This window comes from Carcharhinus amblyrhynchos, unplaced genomic scaffold, assembly GCF_965287045.1.
Source record: "Carcharhinus amblyrhynchos unplaced genomic scaffold, sCarAmb.v2.hapA chromosome_117, whole genome shotgun sequence".
Classification (NCBI taxonomy): Eukaryota; Metazoa; Chordata; class Chondrichthyes; order Carcharhiniformes; family Carcharhinidae; genus Carcharhinus; species Carcharhinus amblyrhynchos.
The window spans coordinates 170774-194255 of NW_027649857.1; the positions used below are offsets into that span (position 1 = coordinate 170774).

Below are 23482 nucleotides of genomic sequence, written 5' to 3' on the forward strand. Positions count from 1 at the left end.
CGAAAGTTGCTAAGGGAGCTGCGAGAGGGGAGCACCGGAAGTTGCCGGGGAGCTGTCAGAGGGGCATACCGGAAGTTGCCCGGAGAGCTGTGAGCGGGGCGCATCGGGAGTTGCCGCCGCAGCATCCAGCAGGGCGCACCGCAAGTTGCCGCAGGGAGGTGTGAGGGGGGGGGGCGCCGGAAGTTGCCGGGGGACGTGTGAGCAGGGCGCACCGGAAGTTTCCGGGGGAGGTTTGAGCGGGGCGCACCGGAAGTTTCCGGGGGAGGTGTGAGCGCGGCGCACCGGCAGTCGGCCTCATGGTGATGGCGGCCAAGCGGCGGGCTGGCGCGGGGAGCAGAGCCGCTAAGCGGAGCCGGCTGAACAGCCCAGAGCCGGAGGGGCGCACCATCCCCAGCCCCGTGTCCAAGGTGAGGAGGGTCGTACATTGTGATAGCGCCGGTCACATCCTCACGGCACAGCAAGATCCCAGAGTCAATGGGGCAGCTCCCATTGGAGAGGATGGAGGGGAAAGGGAATTGGTCAGAGCAGCAATGGAGACACCAGGAGAAACCCTCCCAGTGAGAGGATTGGGGATAGGGATAATTTACTGCAATTATACAGGGTGTTGGTGAGGCCAGTTCTGGTCTCCTTACCTGAGGAAGGATGTTCCTTGTTACACAGGGGGTACAGAGGAGGTTTACTATGGCGATACAGTGGTTAGCACTGCTGTCTCACAACTCCAGGGACCAGGTTTGATTCCTGGCCTCGGGTCACTGTCTGTGTGGAGTCTGCAAGTTCTCCCCATGTCTGCATGGGTTTCCTCCGGGTGCTCCGGTTTCCTCCCACAATCTGAAAGATGAGTAGGTTAGGGTGCATTGGACTGTGCTAAATTCTCCCTCAGTGTACCCAAACAGGTGCCAGAGTGTAGAGACTAGGGGAATTTCATAGTAACTTAATTGCAGTGTTAATATAAGCCTGGTTGTGATAGTAATAAATAATAGGGTCTGTTCCTGCGCTGTACAGTTCGTTGTACTAACCCTCTGACAGTGCGGCACTCCCTCAGTACTGTCCCTCTGACAGTGCGGCACTCCCTCAGTACTGTCCCTCTGACAGCGCGGCGCTCCCTCAGCACTGGCCCTCTGACAGCGCGGCGCTCCCTCAGCACTGGCCCTCTGACAGCACGGCGCTCCCTCAGCACTGGCCCTCTGACAGCGCGGCGCTCCCTCAGCACTGACCCTCTGACAGCGCGGCGCTCCCTCAGCACTGGCCCTCTGACAGCGCGGCGCTCCCTCAGCACTGGCCCTCTGACAGTGCGGCGCTCCCTCAGCACTGGCCCTCTGACAGTGCGGCGCTCCCTCAGCTTCGACACTTCAGCCGTTCAAAAAGTTCTCAGCCTGTGTTATCCTCCCCCACAGAAAGTGGTGAATATTGAGCCGTCGATTATATTCTGGGATATTTGATGTTTGCAGGGTTTAGGGGGGTGGTGGCAGGATTGAGAATGGTGTTAAAGGGTATATTCCATTCAACTCTGCTGTGTGGGATAGGCTTGCTGGGCCGAATGGCCCCCAGCTCCGAGTATAGAGCATAGAACACTACAGCACAAACCGACCCTTCGGCCCACAAGTTGCACCGATCACATTTATACCTACCAAGCCTTAGAACTATCTGTAACTCCCAATGCCATTAGATCCCATATACTCATCCAGAAGTCTCTTAAAAGACCCCAGTGAGTTCGCCTCTACCACCACTGACGGCAGCCGATTCCACTCACTCACCACCCTCTGAGTGAAAAACTTACCCCTGACATCTCCTCTGTACTTGCTTCCCAGCACCTTAAGCCTGTGTTCTCTCGTACTGACCATTTCAGCCCTGGGAAATAGCCTCCGAGAATCCACCCTATCTATTCCTCTCAACATCTTATAAACCTCTATCAGGTCGCCTCTCATCCTTCGTCTCTCCAAGGACAAGAGACCTAGCTCCCTCAACCTATCTTCATAAGGCATGCATCCCAATCCAGGCAACATCCTTGTAAATCTCCTCTGCGCCCTCTCAATAGCTTCCACATCCTTCCTGTAGTGAGGCGACCAGAACTGCGCACAGTACTCCAAGTGGGGTCTGACAAGGGTCTTATAAAGTTGCAGCATTACCTCCCAACTCCTAAACTCAATCCCTCGATTAATGAAGGCCAGTACACCATACGCCTTCTTGACCACATCCTCCACCTGCGAGGCCGATTTAAGAGTCCTGTGGACCCGGACTCCAAGATCCTTCTGCTCTTCAACCCAGCTAAGACTCCTACCCTTGATATTGCACTCCTACATCCCATTGGTCCTGCCAAAATGGACCACTACACATTTATCCGCGTTGAAGTCCATCTGCCACTTCTTCGCCCAGTCTTGCATCCTATCTATGTCCCGCTGCAACTTCTGACATCCCTCCAGACCATCCACAACACCACCAACATTCGTATCGTCAGCGAACTTACTAACCCATCCCTCCACTTCCTCATCCAGGTCATTTATGAAAATGACAAACAGCAAGGGTCCTAGAACAGATCCCTGGGGCACTCCACTGGTGACCAACCTCCATGCAGAAAAAGACCCATCCACAACCACTCTCTGCCTTCTGCAGGCAAGCCAGTTCTGGATCCACAAGGCCAAAGCCCCTTGGATCCCATGTCCTCTCACCTTCTCAAGAAGTCTTGCATGGGGGACCTTATGAAATGCCTTGCTGAAGTCCATGTAAACCACGTCCACCGCTCTTCCTTCGTCAACGTGTTCAGTCACATTTTCAAAGAACTCAGCTAGGCTCGTAAGGCACGACCTGCCCTTGACAAAGCCGTGCTGACTATTCCTGAACATTCTAAACTTCTCTAAATGCTCATAAATCTTGTCCCTCAGAATCCTCTCCATCAACTTACCAACCACAGGTCAGACTCACCGGTCGGTAATTTCCCGGGCTACCCCTGTTCCCTTTCTTGAAAATAGGAACCACATCTGCAATCCTCCGGAACCTCTCCTGTCTCCATCGACGACGCAAAGATCATCGCCAGGGGTTCTGCAATCACTTCCCTCACCTCCCACAGTATCCTGGGGTACATCCCATCCGGTCCTGGTGACTTATCTATTTTGATAGAATTTAAAAGTTCCAACACATCCTCTCTCTTAATATCCACATACTCAATCTTTTCAGTCTGCCGCAAACCTGTAGTACAACCTCCCAGATCACTTTCCACCGTGAATACCGAGGCAAAGTACTCATTAAGCACCTCAGCCATTTCTTCCGGTTCCACACAGACTTTTCCCCCTTCACCTTTTATAGGTCCTATCCCTTCTCTTCTTATCCTTTTACTTTTCACATATTTGTAGAACACCTTGGGGTTCTCCTTAATCTTACCTGCCAAGGCCTTCTCATGACCCCTTCTGGCTCTCCTAATTTCCCTTTTAAGCTCCTTTCTACAAGCCTTATACTCCTCAAGATCCTTAACATCTCCTAGCCCTCTGAACCTTTTATACGCCTTTCTTTTCTTCCTGACTAGGTTCACCACAACCTGATTGTATCTGATGGTATGGCAGTGGGTGTAGTGTGGATTAAGATGTTGTTGAGTTGAGCTGGTGAGCTATTACTGTCCTCCATCACCTTCCGCAGGGGAAGTGGAAGAATAAGGAACGGGTTGTGATCTTCTCCTCTCGCGGGATTGATTACCGAGCTCGCCATCTGATGCAGGATCTGCGCAAACTGATGCCACACTCCAAACCTGGTAACTGGACATTCTCTCAGCTTGAGTTTTATAAACTTTCTCAAATAATTTAATTGGTGCTCAAAATGTGGGGTTCGTGCTGCATGTGTGAGATGTGGGAGATCTGTGACGCTTCCAGCATCCTGGATGACCATGTCTGCAGGCAGTGCACCCGATTACAACTGCTTACAGACTACATGGATAGGTTGGAGCAGCAGGTGGATGCACTTAGGAGCATGAAGGTGGCAGAAAGTGTTGTAGATAGAAGTTTTAGAGACATAGTGAAGGCAGATCGATGGGTGACCACGAGAAGGGGCCCAGTTAACTGTTTCTCTCCACAGACACTGCCAGAGCTGCTGATCGATCCAGAGTTTGCTGTTTTATGTCAGATTTCTAGCATCTGCAGTATTTTGTTTTTATTCCTTATTTCCAGGATGTGGGCATATTTATTACCCATTCCTAATTACTCTTCAGAAGGTGGCGGTGAGCTGCTTTCTTGAATCACTACAGTCCCTGTGGTGTAGGTACACCCACAGTGCTGTTAGGGAGGGAATTCCAGGATTTTGACCCAGTGTCAGTGAAGGGATGGCAATATATTTCCAATTCAGGATGGTGAATGACTTGGAGATGAACCTCCAGGTGGTGGTGCACCCAGGTATCTGCTGCTTTTGTCCTTCTAGATCAAAGTGGTCATGGGTTTAGAAGGTGCTCTCTAAGCATCTTTGGTGAATTGCTGCAGTGTATCTTGTAGATAGTACACACTGGAGCTATTGAGCATCGGTGGTGGTGGGAGTGGATGTTTGTCGATATGGTGCTAATCAAGTGGGCTGTTTTGTCCTGGATGGTGTCAAGCTTCTTGAGTGTTGGAGCTGCACCCATCCAGACGAGTGAGGAGAATCCATCATACTCCTGACGCCTTGTAGATGGTGGATAGGCTTTGGGGAGTCAGGAGGTGAGTTACTTACTGCAGGATTCCCAGCCTCCAACCTGCTTTGATAGCCACAGTGTTTATATATAAGAACATAAGAACTCGGAGCAGGAGTCAGCCATCTGCCCCCTCGATCCTGCTCCCCCATTCAATAAGATCATGGCTGATCTTTTCATGGACTCAGCTCCACTTACCCGCCCACTCACCATAACCCTTAATTCCTTTACTGTTCAAAAATGTATCTATCCTTGCATTAAAACCATTCAATGAGGGAGCCTCAACTGCTTCACTGGGCAGGAAATTCCACAGATTCACAACCCTTTGTGTGAAGAAGTTCCTCCTCAACTCAGTCCTAAATCTGCTTCCCCTTATTTTGAGGCTATTCCCCCTAGTTCTAGTTTCACCCACCAGTGGAAACAAATTCCCTGCTTCTATCTTATCTATTCCCTTCATAATCTTATATGTTTCTATAAGATTCCAATGAGTATAGCCCCAGTCTACTCAGTCTCTCCTCATAAGCCAATCCCCTCAACTCTGGAATCAACCTAGTGAATCTCCTCTGCACCCCCTCCAGTGCCAGTATATCCTTTCTCAAGTAAGGAGACCAAAACTGTACACAGTACTCCAGGTGTGGTCTCACATGGCTCATCTGGTTCAGTTTCTGGTCAATGGTAACCCCAAGGATGTTGACAGTGGGGGATTCAGTGATGGTTACACCATCAAGGGGTAGTTGTTAGAGTGTCTCCTGTTGGTGATGGTCATTGCCTGGCGTTTGTGTGGTGTGAATGTTACTGTCACTTGCCAGCCCAAGCCTGGATATTGTCCAGATCTTGTTGTATTTGAACACGGACTGTTTCAGTATCTGAGGAGTCACAAACGGTGCTGAACATTGTGTAATCATCAGCGCATATCCACACTTCCGACCTTATGATGGAGGGAAGGTTATTGATGAAGCAGATGAAGATTGTTGGGTGTCGGACACTCCCCTGAGGGACTCCTGTAGAGATGTCCTGGAGCTGAGGTGACTGACCCTGCACAACCACAATCTATCTTCCTATGTACCAGGTATAACTCCAGCCAGCGGAGAGTTAGCCCCCCGATACCCACTGGTTCCAGTTTTGCTGGGGCTCCTTGATGCCACACTCGGTCGAGCGCGGCCTTGATATTAAGAGCTGTCACTCTCCCCTCACCTCTGGAATTCAGCTCTTTTGTCCATGTTTGAACCAAGGCTGGAATGAGGTCAGGAGCTGAGTGACCCCCTGGCAGAACCCAAACTGGGCGCCACTGAGCAGGTGCTGGGGATCGCGCTGTCGATAACCCCTTCCATCACTTTACTGATGATCGAGAGTGGACGGTAACTGGCCGGGTTGGATTTGTCCTGCTTTTTGTGTACAGGACATACCTGGGTAATTTTCCACCTTGTCGGGTAGATGCCAGTGTTGTAGCTGTACTGGAAGAGCTTGGCTCGGGGTGCAGCAAGTTCTGGAGCACAAATCTTCAGGACTATTGCCAAATAACCACTAAAACCCATCTATGTCACTAACGTTCTTTAGGGAAGGAAATCTGCTGTCCTTACCCAGTCTGGCCTACGGGTGACTCCAAAGCCACAGCAATGTGGTTGGTTTGTAAATTCTCTCTGAAATGGCCTAGTGAGCCACGACAGAGCAAACGGTAACACAATGGGTGTACCTACACCTCAGGACTGCTGTTTCAAGAAGGCAGCCCACAACCCCCACCTTCTCGGGGGAAAAGAACAACACAGCACGAGAAGCAGGCCCTTCGGCCCAACAAGCCTGCGCTGCCATTTTAACATTGTGAGTGCCCTCTTCTACCTATGACTTTTGTCTATTCCTATTGGACTCCACAATAAAGGAATTATAACCAGATTGAGGGAAGACTAATTTAGGGACAATTTGTTACACCAGTCAGCCTAAGAGCACGTTTTTGGGGTGTGGGAGGAAACTGGAGCACCCGGAGAAAACCCACGCAAGCACGGGGAGAATGTGCAAACTCCCACAGACACTGGCCCAAATCCATGTATCTGCACAGCAATCAGTGATAGTCACTGAGCTGTCGTGGTGCCCGTCAGATGGTCCAGTTTAAGTGTACACTGACAACGTGAAGCACTAGGCAACTCTCGAAGCAACATCCAAGAGCAGCCCTTGCACGACCCACCGTGTGTATGCCCCTCGTTGGACAACAAGGCGGACTGAATCACCTGTGGATTAAAAAAAAGACATCAATTAATATGCACATCTTAGACAGACATTTGCGGAATATCCAGAAGCTCAAATGTAAGACAAGTGAGCCATGAAATATGTTGGACGGTCCATAGGAATCAGTTGATTCCCAGGGACGTCCCAAGGCTCTTGACCCTTGAAACTAGGGGAATGAACGCTGGCCACCTCGTGACACCCACATCCCATAAATGAATAAGAGAAAAATACTGCGGATGCTGGACGTAGAACCGTGGAATCCCTACAGTGGAAGGAGGTCATTTGGCCCATCGAGTCTGCACCAACTCCCTGAAAGAATGTTTTAGCCAGTCCCACCCCCTCTCCCCTATCCCCATGACCCTGCGTATTGATCACGGCCAATCCATCCAACCCACACATCTTTCAGAATGTGGGAGGAAACCCACACAGACACAGGGAGAACATGCAGACAGTGACCCAAGCCAGGAATCGAACCAGGCCCCTGGCACTGTGAGGCAGCGGTGCTAACCAAGCTTGGTGGGTCTGACAGCATGTCTGGGGAGAGAAAGCAAGAGAGAGAGAGGGTTAGTGATGAGCAGTAAATGCCAGCAATCCCACACCCTGTGAATGATTCAAAAATACAGAGTTGTGTGTGTGAAAGATTCTTGGGAGCCATTGTACAGATTAGCTGGCAGATTGAGGTAAGAGATTCTTTCCGCTTAGAAAGGACAGCAGGACTAGAGGGCACAGCCTCAAGATAAGGGGGGGCAGTTTAGATCAGAGTTGAGGAGGAACTTCTTCACTCAAAGGGTGGTGAATCTCTGGAATTCTCCGCCCGTTGAAGTGGTGGAGGCTGCCTCGCTAAATATTTTTAAGTCACGGGTAGATAGGTTTTTGATAGACAAGGGAATTAAGGGTTATGGGGAGAAAGCGAGAAAGTGGAACTGAGCCACGACAGATCAGCCATGATCTTATTGAATGGCGGGGCAGGCTCGAAGGGCTAGATGGCCTACTCCTGCTCCTATTTCTTATGTTGGCTAATATTTTGAATGCACCCTATATATTGGGTGAATGACCTGCAGAGTGTGTCGATGGAGGTGGGGGGGGTGGGGGGGGGGTGCTTTGGTGCTGAACCCTTTGTGGAATTAATCAAAGCCCTTTCTTCTCGTTGCAGATACGAAAATGGATCGAAAGGACAAGTTGTTTGTCGTTAATGAGGTAAAGAGAATGGTGCTAATAGACACTGGCTGTTTGATCTCACCATCAGATTGAGGGAAATGTTATGCAGAGTTTCCCATTCTCATTTTGAATATGGAGATTCGATATGTGTGAATGTGAAGATATCTTTCTGGTTTGAGTAGCTGCAGCAGGAGTGAGAAGAGTAACATTGCGGTTTTAATTATTACGACCCGTGCCCAGTGGCAGGTGCTCCAGAAACTGAAGGCTTGATCTCTCTGGCCTTTCACCAAGATTCTCAGTATCCAGCTGTCCCACAGGTGTATCCCACTCAGTGTGGTGAGCTAGGGAGAGATCCCATGTTCAGTACAGTCCCAGTAACCACAGGGTGACTCGGGAGGGATAGTGTGTCCCTGTGAGATGAGATTGACTGGAACACACTGGCTGACTGAGTTGGTGCATTGCTCCTAGCTCTGGGCAGATGTACCCAGTTTAAGAAGCATTGCTTTTATGTTCTGTGATGGTTTGTCTATCAGCGGTTGGTAAGTGAGTGATAACCTCTTTGTAACTTTTAACTTTATCTGTTGTTGTTGATCTCCTGGAACAGATTTGTGAAATGAAGAACTGTAATAAATGCCTGTACTTTGAAGCTAAGAAGAAGCAGGATCTATACATGTGGTGAGAGAATCATACATCGTGTTCATCGCAGCACAACACAGGAACAGGCCCTTAGGCCCTTCGGCCCTCCAAGCCTGTGCTGATCATGATGCCTGAAGAAAAATCCTTCTGCCCTTACTCAGTCCGTATCTATCTCTTCATCTACCCACCCAGATGCCTCCTAAATGTTGCTAATGTGCCTGCTTCCACCACCTCCTCTGGTAGCGCGTTCCAGGCACCCACCACTCTCTGCGTGAAAAACTTCCCCTGCACATCTCCCTTAAACTTTCCCCCTCTCACCTTGAACCACCCCCCCCCCCCCCCCCCCCACCCCCCATGCCCCTGTGATTGATGCTGGACTGGTCCTTGGTCAGTGAGAATCATTGTGTGGATCAGAACTGGTACATGTGGTGAGTGAGCTGTGAGGGGGATACGCGGTGAGTGAGAACATAAGAAATAGGAGCAGGAGTAGGCCATCTGGCCCTTCGAGCCTGCCCCGCCATTCAATAAGATCATGGCTGATCTGTCGTGGCTCAGTTCCACATTCCCGCCCTCTCCCCATAACCCTTAATCCCCTCTCTTATCAAAAACCCATCAACCCGCTTCTTAAAAATATTTAGCGAGGTAGCCTCCACCACTTCAACGGGCAGAGAATTCCAGAGATTCACCACCCTTTGAGTGAAGAAGTTCTTCCTCAACTCCGTTCTAAACCGCCCCCCCTTTATCTTGAGGCTGTGCCCCCTAGTCCTACTGTCCTTTCTGAGCGGGAAGAGTCTCTCCACCTCTATCCTATCCATCCCGTTCATCATCTTATACATCTCAATGAGATCTCCCCTCATTCTTCTAAACTCTAACGAGTACAAGCCTAGTTTATTCAGCCTCTCCTCATAGCTCAACCCCCTCAACTCCGGCATCAGCCTAGTAAACCTCCTCTGCACTCCCTCCAAGGCCAAAATATCCTTGCGTAAGTACGGCGCCCAAAACTGCACACAGTACTCCAGCTGCGGCCTCACCAATGCCCTATATGGCCGCAGCAAGACCTCCCTACTTTTATATTCAATCCCCCTCACGATGAAGGCCAGCATCCCATTCGCCTTCCTGACCACCTGCTGCACCTGCAAGCTGGGTTTTTGCAACTCATGCACAAGGACCCCGAGGTCCCTCTGCACCGTCGCCTGCTGCAGTTTTTCTCCACGTAAGTAATAATCCTTCCTACCATTATTCCTACCAAAGTGGACCACCTCGCACTTGCCAACATTAAATTCCATTTGCCAGTTCCTGGCCCATTCGCCCAGCCTATCTAGATCCTTCTGCAGACTCTCCCCACCCTCCGCACAATTTGCCGTTCCACCAATCTTGGTGTCATCAGCAAATTTCGACACCGTACACTTGGTTCCCTCCCCCAGATCATCTATGTAAATGGTAAATAGCTGAGGCCCCAGCACCGACCCCTGAGGCACTCCACTAGTCACCAACCGCCAATCCGAATAGCACCCATTGACCCCCACTCTCTGCCTCCTATTTGACAACCAATCCTCTATCCACGCTAACACCCTACCCCCAACTCCATGTCCCCTGACCTTCTGCAATAACCTCTTGTGAGATACCTTGTCAAACGCCTTCTGAAAATCAAGAAAGACCACATCCACCGGCTCTCCTCTATCCACCGCCCTAGACACATCCTCATAGAACTCCAGTAAATTTGTCAGACATGACTTCCCCTTAACGAAACCGTGTTGTGTCTGCTCTATCAAGCAATTGCCCTCAAGATGCCTCGCTATTTCCTCCTTGATGACGGATTCTAACATTTTACCTACAACAGACGTTAAACTAACAGGCCTATAATTCCCCGCCTTTTGCCTGGCACCCTTCTTAAACAACGGCGTAACATTAGCCGTTTTCCAATCATCCGGCACTTCCCCGGAATCCAGCGACGTCTGGAAAATAACCACCAAGGCATCCACTATCTCCTCCGCCATTTCTTTCAGAACCCTCGGATGCATTCCATCCGGTCCTGGGGACTTGTCTACAATCAGTCCCTTCAGTCTGTCGAGCACCACCTCTCTAGTAACAGTAATGTCATTGAGACCCTCCAGTCCTACCACCTTTCCATCTCTAACATCCGGCAAATTATTCACGTCCTCCATGAAGACCGAAACAAAAAAGTTATTCAAGACCTCAGCCATTTCCCCATCCCCTACCACTAAGTCCCCCTTCTCATCCTCTAAGGGTCCAACGTTCACCCTAGCCAGCCTCTTCCTTTTTATATATTTATAAAAACTCTTGCTATCCTTTTTTATATTAAGCGCTAGCCCAGCTTCATAGTTTCTCCTACCCTTCTTTATCAACTTCTTTGTCAATCTTTGTTGACATTTAAACCTTTCCCAATCCTCTTCTTGCCCACTACTCTTAGCTACTTTAAACGCCTCTGCTTTTAATTTAACACTTTCCTTCACCTCCTTCGTTATCCACGGCTTATTACCTCTCCTCCTACGGTCCTTTTTGACCATCGGAATAAATTTCTGCTGAGCACCAAGAAAGATCTCCTTAAAGATCCTCCACTGCTCCTCAGCAGACCTACCTTCCAACGCGCTCCCCCAGTCCACATTCGCCAATTCTTCTCTCATCCTACTGTACTCCCCTATACGCGGTGAGTGCGCCGTGGGGGGATACGCGGTGAGTGAGCCATGAGGGGGACACGTGGTGAGTGAGCTGTCAGAGTGCTGTCAGGGAGTGAGGTCCCTTACAAAGGGATTGGAATATAAGAACATAAGAACTAGGAGCAGGAGTAGGCCATCTAGCCCTTCGAGCCTGCCCCGCCATTCAATAAGATCATGGCTGATCTGTCGTGGCTCAGTTCCACATTCCCGCCCTCTCCCCATAACCCTTAATCCCCTCTCTTATCAAAAACCCATCAACCCGCTTCTTAAAAATATTTAGCGAGGCAGCCTCCACCACTTCAACGGGCAGAGAATTCCAGAGATTCACCACCCTTTGAGTGAAGAAGTTCCTCCTCAACTCCGTTCTAAACCGTCCCCCCTTTATCTTGAGGCTGTGCCCCCTAGTCCTACTGTCCTTTCTGAGCGGAAAGAGTCTCTCCACCTCTATCCTATCCATCCCATTCATCATCTTATACGTCTCAATGAGATCTCCCCTCATTCTTCTAAACTCTAACGAGTACAAGCCTAGTTTATTCAGCCTCTCCTCATAGCTCAACCCCCTTAACTCCGGCATCAGCCTAGTAAACCTCCTCTGCACTCCCTCCAGGGCCAAAATATCCTTGCGCAGGTGCGGCGCCCAAAACTGCACACAGTACTCCAGCTGCGGCCTCACCAATGCCCTATACAGCTGCAGCAAGACCTCCCTACTTTTATATTCAATCCCCCTCGCTATGAAGGCCAGCATCCCATTCGCCTTCCTGACCACCTGCTGCATCTGCAAGCTGGGTTTTTGCGACTCATGCACATATATATAAGAGTAAAGAAGGTGTGTTCCAGTTAGATGGGGCATTGGTGAGAAAGTGTCTGGAATAATGTACAGAGGAAGGATATAGACAGCTTCGAGACAATACAGAAAAGCTTCACCGGATTGGTGACTGGGATGGGAGGGTTGTCCTGTGAGAGGCTGAGTAAATTGGCGGTCACTGTGAAACACAAGGTGCTGAATGGCTTTGACAGGGTGGCCACTGAGGGATTGTGTGGGTGAAGGAGGGGGTCAGAGTGGAATCAGGGAGGAAAAAGTATGAGGTAGGTCGTGCCAATCTCTGACAATAGAGTCAGTTTTACAGCACAGAGAGAGACCTTTTAGAACATAGAACATAACAGCGCAGCACAGGCCCTTCGGCCCACGATGTTGCGCCGACCAGTTAAAAAACAATGACCCACTAACCTATACCAATCCCTTTTCATCCATAAACCTATCCACGGATCTCTTAAACGCCCCCAAACTAGGCGCATTTACAACCGCAGCAGGCAGGGCATTCCAATCCCTCACCACCCTCTGGGTAAAGAACCTACCCCTGACATCCGTCCTATAACTACCCCCCCTTAATTTAAAGCCATGCCCCCTCGTGCTAGCTTTCTCCATCCGAGGAAAAAGGCGATCACTATCCACCCTATCTAAACCTCTAATCATCTTATATGTTTCAATAAGATCCCCTCTTAGCCGCCTTCTTTCTAACGAACACAGCCCCAAATCCCTCAGTCTCTCCTCATAGGACCTCCATTTGGCCCATCGAATCTGTGCCAGCCATCAAGCAGCTGTCCATCCTAATCCCAGACCGGCCTGTACCTACACCCTGTCTATCCTAATCCCAGACTGGCCTGTACCTACACCCTGTCTATCCTAATCCCAGACCGGCCTGTACCAACACCCTGTCTATCCTAATCCCAGACCGGCCTGTACCTACACCCTGTCTATCCTAATCCCAGACCGGCCTGTACCTACACCCTGTCTATTCTAATCCCAGACCGGCCTGTACCTACACCCTGTCTATCCTAATCCCAGACCGGCCTGTACCTACACCCTGTCTATTCTAATCCCAGACCGGCCTGTACCTACACCCTGTCTATTCTAATCCCAGACCGGCCTGTACCTACACCCTGTCTATTCTAATCCCAGACTGGCCTGTACCTACACCCTGTCCATCCTAATCCCAGACTGGCCTGTACCTACACCCTGTCTATTCTAATCCCAGACCGGCCTGTACCTACACCCTGTCTATTCTAATCCCAGACCGGCCTGTACCTACACCCTGTCCATCCTAATCCCAGACCGGCCTGTACCTACACCCTGTCTATTCTAATCCCAGATCGGCCTGTACCTACACCCTGTCTATTCTAATCCCAGACCGGCCTGTACCTACACCCTGTCTATTCTAATCCCAGACCGGCCTGTACCTACACCCTGTCTATTCTAATCCCAGATCGGCCTGTACCTACACCCTGTCTATTCTAATCCCAGACTGGCCTGTACCTACACCCTGTCCATCCTAATCCCAGACCGGCCTGTACCTACACCCTGTCCATTCTAATCCCAGACCGGGCTGTACCTACACCCTGTCCATTCTAATCCCAGACCGGCCTGTACCTACACCCTGTCTATCCTAATCCCAGACTGGCCTGTACCTACACCCTGTCTATTCTAATCCCAGACCGGCCTGTACCTACACCCTGTCTATTCTAATCCCAGACCGGCCTGTACCTACACCCTGTCTATTCTAATCCCAGACCGGCCTGTACCTACACCCTGTCTATTCTAATCCCAGACCGGCCTGTACCTACACCCTGTCCATCCTAATCCCAGACCGGCCTGTACCTACACCCTGTCTATTCTAATCCCAGATCGGCCTGTACCTACACCCTGTCTATTCTAATCCCAGACCGGCCTGTACCTACACCCTGTCTATTCAAATCCCAGACCGGCCTGTACCTACACCCTGTCTATCCTAATCCCAGACCGGCCTGTACCTACACCCTGTCTATCCTAATCCCAGACCGGCCTGTACCTACACCCTGTCTATCCTAATCCCAGACCGGCCTGTACCTACACCCTGTCTATCCTAATCCCAGACCGGCCTGTACCTACACCCTGTCTATCCTAATCCCAGACCAGCCTGTACCTACACCCTGTCTATTCTAATGCCAGACTGGCCTGTACCTACACCCTGTCTATTCTAATCCCAGACCGGCCTGTACCTACACCCTGTCTATTCTAATCCCAGAGCGGCCTGTACCTACACCCTGTCTATTCTAATGCCAGACTGGCCTGTACCTACACCCTGTCTATTCTAATCCCAGACCGGCCTGTACCTACACCCTGTCTATCCTAATCCCAGACCGGCCTGTACCTACACCCTGTCTATCCTAATCCCAGACCGGCCTGTACCTACACCCTGTCTATTCTAATCCCAGACCGGCCTGTACCTACACCCTGTCTATTCTAATCCCAGACCGGCCTGTACCTACACCCTGTCCATCCTAATCCCAGACCGGCCTGTACCTACACCCTGTCCATCCTAATCCCAGACCGGCCTGTACCTACACCCTGTCCATCCTAATCCCAGATCGGCCTGTACCTACACCCTGTCTATTCTAATCCCAGACCGGCCTGTACCTACACCCTGTCTATTCTAATCCCAGACCGGCCTGTACCTACACCCTGTCTATCCTAATCCCAGACCGGCCTGTACCTACACCCTGTCTATTCTAATCCCAGACCGGCCTGTACCTACACCCTGTTGGCAGTTTCTTAATGCAGCTGCATCATCCAAACGATAAAATGTTTTTTTTGTTTGTGTTTCAGGATCTCGAATGTACCTCATGGACCATCTGCCAAATTTCTAATCCAGAATAGTAAGTTTCCTCTTCTCGTTGGATGGTTACTTTAAATATTTCACTGTCCTGGCAGCTCATATCTCAGTGTTACTGAGTAGATTATTGAGCTGTTTGCAGTAACTCTAACCGCAGGTCTCTCCCTCAGCGAGGGTACCTCACTGATAACAAAGAGCTCCAGTACTGGTGCTGACAGATTCCAGTCCCAGTTCAGGACTGGATAAGGAAGAAGAGAATGGCTTTCAGCAAGGCCAAAGGGAGCCATTCAGCTGTAACCCGGGTGGAATATCGGAAGTGGGAGCTGAAGAAAGCAATTAAAAGGGGGAATGAGAAAGGACTTGCAGACAGGATTAGGGAGAATCCTAAAATACATGATAAGGGAAGGGGTTAAACCAGGAAAGAGTAGGGCCCATTAGAGACTAATCACTGTGTGAATCTGTAGGATATGGGAAGGGTGTTAAATGAATACTTCTCTTTGGTCTCCATTCAGGAAAAGGAGAATGTAGATATAGAATTCAGGAAAAGGGACTGTGTGAAAATTGCAGTTTGACATCGGAAATGAGGAAGTATTGGAGGCTCTGACTGTCGTAAAACTGAACAAATCCCCAGGCCCGGATGAATTCATCCCAGGTTGCTGTGGGAGACAAGGCAGGAAATTGCAGGGGCTCTGACACAAATTTTAAATTCCTCTCTGGGGAAATGCCAGTGGACTGGAAGACAGCTGATGTGGTTCCACTTTTCAAGAAGGCTGGTAGAGATGAACCAGGAAATTACAGACCAGTGAGTGTCACGTCTGTGGTAGGGAAACTATTGGAGAAAACTGTAAAGGAGAAAATTAATCTCCACTTGGAAAGGCATTGGTTAATTAGGGATAGTTAGCATGGCTTTATCAGAGGGAGATCATGTCTAACAAATTTGAGGGAATTTTTTGAAAATGTGATCAAGTGTGTGAATAAGGGAAATGCAGTTGCTGTAGTTTATAAGGATTTTAGTGAACATTTTAAAGAACATGGAATTCAGGGAAACTTGGTGAGGTGGATCAGAAACTGGCTCAGTAACAGGACACAAAGGGCAGTGGTTTGAGGGACACAGATCAGCTAGATAGTCAATATCTTCTCCCAAAGGTAGGAGAGTCTAAAACTAGAGGGCACAGGTTTAAGGTGAGAGGGGAGAGATACAAAAGTGTCCAGAGGGGCAATTTTTTCACACAGAGGGTGGTGAGTGTCTGGAACAAGCTGCCAGAGGTAGTAGTAGAGGTGGGTACAATTTTGTCTTTTCAAAAGCATTTAGACAGTTACACGGTTACGATGGGTATAGAGGGATATGGGCCAAACACGGGCAATTGGGATTAGTTTAGTGGTTTAAAAAAATGGGCAGCATGGACAAGTTGGGCCGAAGGGCCTGTTTCTGTGCTGTAAACCTCTCTGACTCGATGAGTGACTGTAGGCCAGTATCCAGTCGTTTACCACACTGATACTCTCAGTCAGTCTGTCTCTCTCTCTCTGTCTTGCTCCCACCTTTTGCTTTCTCTTCTAGTTCACACACTGGATGAGTTGAAGATGACGGGAAATTGTTTGAAAGGTTCCAGGCCATTGCTGTCCTTTGACCCGGTGAGGAAGCTATTTTCCCTTCACACTCTCCATCTTTCCCACACATGTGCTGGGAGGCCCAGGTTTAACACCTTTTTTTCTCCCTCCTCAATAGATGTTCGATAAAGAACCTCATTACAGTGTCCTGAAGGAACTTTTTATCCAGGTGAGTTTGTGTTTGCCTTGTCTCTGTCCTCGGTCCTTAGGGGGGGTCAGTCTAACAAGTCCCTTTACCCCCACAGCACAAATCCCTGACTCTGCTGCAGCCACTGTGTTCCTGGCTCAGTTGGTCACGTCTCTCCCTGGCCAGTACATAGCTTGGGAAGGGTGATCCTACAGTGGCTTAGTTCCAGATTCTGAGGGAGAGCTCCTCCCTCTCCCTTCAAACCCACTCCCTGACAGAACTACATGTGCTGCCATTATTCATCCCAGTTGCTTGGGGAGGTAGTGATGAGCTCCTTCTTGAATCATATGAACATCTAAAACTAAAGCAGGAGTAGGCCATTCGGCCCCTCAAACCTGTTCCACCCTTCGATACAATCACTGCTGATCTGTTTCTGTTCCACATTCCCAGCCATCCCCGCGAATCCAATGCTTTAAAAATATTCACTGACCCCGCTTCCACCTCCAGCTCGGGCAGAGAGTTCCAAAGTCTCACAGCTCTCAGGAAAAAAACTTTCCTCACCTCTGTCCTGTGAGGAAACAGTGCCGCCCTCCCCCCCCCCAGGTTCTGGACTTGCAAGAGAATATCCTTTCAATGTCCACTTGGTCATTACCATTCAGGATCTTACTGCTCCCTACCCAGTCTGCTGGAGTCTAACCCTTTCTTTTGCAGATCTTTTCCACGCCACGCTACCACCCAAAGAGCCAGCCATTTGTTGATCACATCTTCACCTTCACCGTCACTGACAAGAGGATCTGGTTCAGGAACTACCAGGTCAGTTTGAGGCTGCTTTATCGGCTCGGGTAAGCTTCATCTCCCTGTAACCCGATGTGAACTGGGAGCTGTTAAACTTGTCCACGGTGAGGGAGTCATCCTGAGACTCTGTCTGAGGATGTGTTCAATAATTAAACCATTGAAGACTGGTCTTGTGCTGGGGTGCGGGCAGTGCAGGGGGATAGCAGCCTGCTGCCCGCTGAGGCACTGCTTTCTCAGCAAGGGGGTGGAGGTGGGGAATACAGTCTGAGTGTGAGAGGAGGACACTGGGATAGACAGCAGCAACTGGAACATTATCACAAGTGGTTAGTGAGGGAAATAAAATCATATCAAGGGCAGGTAAAGCTCCAAAGGGAAATAAAGTTAACGTAAGGGAAGTAAATTGAAGCCATGGCAGAACAGCTTAGTCGTGTGGAATGTGTATCCTGTAGTATGTGGGAAGTTGTGGATGCTCCTGACTCCCTAGACAACCAGATGTGCAAAAGTGTCACCAGCTGCAGAACCTTGGGCTCCAGCTTTCAGAGCTCAAGTGTTGGCAGAATCATTGTGGCACATCCATGAGGCTAACAGCTATGTAGACAGCATGTTCAGAGAGGTGGTCACACCACACCTCAGGAGCCTGGTGGCAGAAATAGAATGTGAGATTTCCAGGAAGTCCAAAAAAACTGGATAGTGGTGCAGGAATCCTGCTCACCAACTGTTTTGGATCCTGGTGAAGCTGTTGGTTCAATGCCCTTGGAGGGCAGTTGAAAGTCAGTCACATTACTGTGGCTCTGGAATCATATGTTGGATGTTGGTTCCTCAGGAGTGCAATCTGAAGCAGGTTTGAGAGAGCTCTGCTGTATAAGAGGGGAGAAAGAAGTGGGGAAGAGCAGTAATGATAGGGGATTCATTAGTTAATGAATGACGCTGAAAGACAGAAGCAGCATAGGGTTTGGAAATGTTAAAAGATAGATAAGTAAATACAAAAAGAATATTAATTAAAACCAATGAATTGAGGGCACAGATAGACACATGGAAGCATGAAATCATCATTGTAATGGAAACTTGGCTTAAGGAGGGGCAGAAATGGCAGCTCAACATCCCTGGAGATGGAGTGTTTGGGATAGGGAGGGAGATAAAGAAGTTGGGGTGTCACATTATTGGTTAAAGAATCGATTCCAGTTGTGAGGTTGGATGATAGAGTAAATGAAGCATCAAATGAAGCCACATAGGCTGAGCTGAGAAATAAAAGGGGAAACCAGACTGCCAGGACCGGACTGTACAGACTCTCATATTTGGGTAGCACAGTGGTTAGCACTGCTGCCTCACAGCTTCAGGGTCCTGGGTTCAATTCCTGGCTCGGGTCGCTGACTGTGTGGAGTTTGCACATTCTCCCCGTGTCTGCGTGGGTTTCCTCCGGGTGCTCCGGTTTCCTCCCACAGTCCAAAGATGTGTGGGTTAGGTTGATTGGCCGTGTTAAGTTGTGCCTTAGTGTCCTGAGATGCGTAGTTAGAGGGATTAGTGGGTAAAATATGTAGGGATATGGGGGTAGGGCCTGGGTGGGATTGTGGTCGATGGACCGAATGGCCTCTGTCTGTACTGTAGGGATTCTGTGATTGTATATAGTCAGAGTTAAAGAGGCAGACATGTAGACAGATTTCTGAATGCAAAAACATTGCAGTAATCACTGGGACTTCACTACCCTGGTATCAACTGGGATATAAACAGTGTGAAGGCACAATGGACGCAAACTTCTCGAAGAGCTTTCAAGAGAACATTTCTAGGCAACAATAATAAGCCCAATGAGAGGGAATGTAATTCTAGATTGAATCGTGGGAAATGGAGCTGGAGAAATCAGTGAATTAACAGCAGGAAACCATTTTTACATTGTGACCATCTTAGTATCATTATGGAAAAGGGCAAAGTTGGAACAGGAATAAAATTCCTAAACTGAGGAAGACACATTTTGTTAAGCTGGGAGATGAGCTGGCGAGAGTGGACTGGATACGGTGATTCAAAGGGAGAACTGTCAAAGCAGAGTGAGGCATTCAAAGGCAAGATTCTACAGGCACAGTGTAGACATGTCCCCACAAAGAAAAAGGGTGGATTGCCAGATCTAGAACCCCCTGATTATCCAGAAGCATTCAGGCCAAGGGAAAGCAGAGAAAGAAAGCGTCTGACAGTCACTAACACCTTTATACTTCAGAAAGCAGTACAGAGGGGAAGGTAAAATGGGAATCAGGGAAGAGAAGATGCAGAAACATTCTGGCAGGGTGAAATCAAATAAAACTGCTGAACATTCTCAGGGTTCACCTCAGCTCAAACCTTTCTCATTGTGTAGTGTTTCACCCAATTATTACAGGAGGCCATTTTGCCCATCGTGTCTGTACCAGCTCTGCCAGCGAGCAGATGATCTAGTGCCACTTCTCCTGGTGGAACCTTGCACATTCCTCCTTTTCCGAATGCCTCTTTTTCAGCAGCTTTTCTGAGTTGATTTGCTTTTTCCCGATGCAGATTATTGAAGAGGATGGAGCTCTTGTTGAAATTGGACCACGGTTTGTTCTAAACCTTATCAAGATTTTCCAGGGAAGCTTTGGGGGTCCAACACTGTATGAAAATCCCACCTATCGGTCTCCAAACATGGTAAGATGTATCTCCCAATCCATTATAGAGGTAGAGAATTCCAAACTTTCACTTCTCTCTGAGTGAAGAAATTCCCCCCCCCTCTGAGTCCTAAATACCCTGTCTCTTACTCTGAGATTGTGTCCCCTGTTCTTGACTCTCTGAGCCAGGGGAATCCTCCGGGCCACACCCAGCCTGTCTCACTCTGTCAGAATGTGATGCCCCCCCCCCCCCCCCCACCCTTCTCTGTTCCAAACGTGGAAACATACAGCTTCTCAATCAGTCCTCACTCAGAGAATTCTGCCATCGCAGTGATTAGTCTGAAGAACCTCTGTTGCATTGCCTCCATGGCAAGCATATCCTGTCTTACACAAGGAGATCAAAATTGTACACAATACTCGGTGTGTTCAACTCCAAAGTTTGATACAACTGCAACAAGACACCTTAAGTCCAGAAGTAAAGTCCCGTTGCATTTGTTGACCTGTTCAGTTTATCATTACTTCCCACCGCAGGAATTGATTCTCTAATCATTACTGCTACTCTCCCTCCACTGTGTCTGAAGCCTGTATAACCTGGATTATTGAGCTGCCAATTCTGCCCCTCCTGTAGCTAGGTTTCTATAATAGCAATGACACCTTAACTCATCTACCTTTGTGATACTCCTAGCATTGAAGTATAACAGTTTAACCCTGTCACTTGCTGGGCTCTTAAAACTTTGCTTCTCCTGTAATTCTAGATCTGTCACCACTAGCTAATGTTCTACCTCCATTATCCTGATCTGAATCTAACCTATCGGATCCTGCTCCTGGGATCTCATCCTCCTGCCACATTAATTTAAATACTCCTTAACAGAACTGGCGAAAGCTCCCACGAGGACATTAGTTCCAGCTCTGCCTGGGTGCAGCCCGCCCGGCTTGTACAGGTTCCCCTTCCCTAGAACTGGTCCCAGTGCCTGAAGAATCTGAATCCCTCCCGGCTACACCATCTCTCCAGCCACCTGTTCAGTTGGTGTCTCCTGTTATTCCTGCTCCCGCTAATCCCAGGAACTGGGAGAATTCCTGAGCTTACTACTTTTGAGTCCTTGCATTGTATTTTGTTCCCTTACATCCTGTACTCAGCTTGCTGACTCAGACTAAGAGAACAGTCTCCCCCTCCTCCTGTGCAAATCCTCCACCACCTATTCCTCCCCCCCCCCCCCCCCCCCAAATATATCTCCGGTTTCTGGTTCTAACACTATCGCTCCGGTTCTAACTCTCTCCCACTGCCGCTCCGGTTCTAACTCTCTCTCGCTGCCGCTCCGGTTCTAACTCTCTCTCGCTGCCGCTCCGGTTCTGACTCTGTCCCTCGCTGCCGCTCCGGTTCTAACTCTCTCTCGCTGCCACTCCAGTTCTAACTCTCTCTCCCGCTGCCGCTCCGGTTCTAACTCTCTCTCCCGCTGCCGCTCCGGTTCTAACTCTCTCTCCCGCTGCCGCTCCGGTTCTAACTCTCTCTCTCACTGCCGCTCCGGTTCTAACTCTCTCTCCCGCTGCCGCTCCGGTTCTAACTCTCTCTCTCGCTGCCGCTCCGGTTCTAACTCTCTCTCTCGCTGCCGCTCCGGTTCTGACTCTCTCCCGCTGCCGCTCCGGTTCTAACTCTCTCTCTCACTGCCGCTCCGGTTCTAACTCTCTCTCCCGCTGCCGCTCCGGTTCTAACTCTCTCTCCCGCTGCCGCTCCGGTTCTGACTCTCTCCCTCGCTGCCGCTCCGGTTCTAACTCTCTCCCTCGCTGCCGCTCCGGTTCTAACTCTCTCTGTCGCTGCCGCTCCGGTTCTAACTCTCTGGTGTCTGTATGCAGCACCGACGGATGTTGCGGATGGCCACTGCTGCCCGTTTTCTGGAGAAACATCGGATGAAGGAATTGCAGCGTGCCCAGCAGAGTGAGAAGCTGTTGACTTTACCTGAGGATCCCACTCAGGCAGTGTTTGATACGCCGGCTGCCAAGAAACCACCCCTCATTCAGCTCGAACCTCCTCCAGATCCACCCAAAAATCCAAACCGCAAAAAGAGGCTCTACAAACGCCAGAGAATGAAGCTGCGCCAATCAACTAACTTACTGGCAAATTCCCAGCCCAGCCTGCGGGGAAACCCTGCCCAGTCTGACAGTGCAACTATCCGGGAAGAGAAACACCAGTAACTCCCTCACTGTGCCTCTCCCGGACCAGCTGCCTGTGCCCAGTGAAGGACAGGACCTACCTGTGGGATAGAAGTTTTGATAAATTATTTTATAATATCTGTTTATTGACAAAATGTTTATACTCCAATAAAATAGTTTCCTTATTTTCCTGTCTGCTTATTTGTGTTTGTCTCCTGGAATTGTACCCACCTCTACTACTACCTCTGGCAGCTTGTTCCAGACACTCACCACCCTCTGTGTGAAAAAATTGCCCCTCTGGACACTTTTGTATCTCTCCCCTCTCACCTTAAACCTGTGCCCTCTAGTTTTAGACTCTCCTACCTTTGGGAAAAGATATTGACTATCTCGCTGATCTGTGTCCCTCATTATTTTATAGACCTCTGTAAGATCACCCCTCAGCCTCCTACGCTCCAGGGAAAAAAGTCCCAGTCTATCCAGCCTCTCCTTATAACTCAATCCATCAAGTCCCGGTAGCATCTTAGTAAATCTTTTCTGTATTCTTTCTAGTTTAATACTATCCTTTCTATAATAGGGTGACCAGAACTGTACACAGTATTCCAAGTGTGGCCTTACCAATGTCTTGTACAACTTCAACAAGACGGCCCAACTCCTGTATTCAGTGTTCTGATCGATGAAACCAAGCATGCTGAATGCCTTCTTCACCACTCTGTCCACCTGTGACTCCACTTTCAAGGAGCTATGAACCTGTACTCATAGATCTCTTTGTTCTGTAACTCTCCCCAATGCCCTAACATTAGCTGAGTAAGTGGACCAATTAGCAAGGGGCAACATGGTTTTGTGAAGGGGGGGTTCTGTCTCCCGAACTTAGAACATAGAACATAGAACATTACAGCGCAGAACAGGCCCTTCGGCCCACGATGTTGCGCCGACCAGTTACAAAAACAATGACCCACTAGCCTATACCAATCCCTTTTCGTCCATAAACCTATCCAGAGATCTCTTAAACGCCCCCAAACTAGACGCATCTACAACTGCAGCAGGCAGGGCATTCCAATCCCTCACCACCCGCTGGGTAAAGAACCTACCCCTGACATCCGTCCTGTAGCTACCCCCCCTTAATTTAAAGTCATGCCCCCTCGTGCTAGCTTTCTCCATCCGAGGAAAAAGGCTATCACTATCCACCCTATCTAAACCCCTAATCATCTTATATGTTT

The 23482-nt window shown here is 49.4% G+C and overlaps 1 protein-coding gene across 1 annotated transcript; it reads left to right on the forward strand.

Moving 5' to 3' along the window:
- Window positions 1-247: 247 nt before the first annotated feature.
- Window positions 248-22450, forward strand: bxdc2 (brix domain containing 2). Its single transcript, XM_080183015.1, has 10 exons — window positions 248-407; window positions 3628-3739; window positions 8016-8059; window positions 8625-8695; window positions 14978-15027; window positions 16543-16616; window positions 16711-16761; window positions 17431-17532; window positions 20029-20157; window positions 21969-22450. The coding sequence occupies exons 1-10, from the start codon at window positions 297-299 to the stop codon at window positions 22305-22307; spliced, it is 1083 nt and encodes a 360-aa protein (XP_080039141.1). The 5' UTR covers window positions 248-296; the 3' UTR covers window positions 22308-22450.
- Window positions 22451-23482: the final 1032 nt, after the last annotated feature.

Bases quoted from the DNA above. Each gene is read 5' to 3' on its own strand.
- bxdc2 (XM_080183015.1), top strand. From the start codon at position 297: ATGGTGATGGCGGCCAAGCGGCGGGCTGGCGCGGGGAGCAGAGCCGCT. The intron at 408-3,627 runs GTGAGGAGGGTC...CACCTTCCGCAG, and splicing joins TCCCCAGCCCCGTGTCCAAG to GGGAAGTGGAAGAATAAGGA. The intron at 16,617-16,710 runs GTGAGGAAGCTA...CCTCCTCAATAG, and splicing joins CATTGCTGTCCTTTGACCCG to ATGTTCGATAAAGAACCTCA.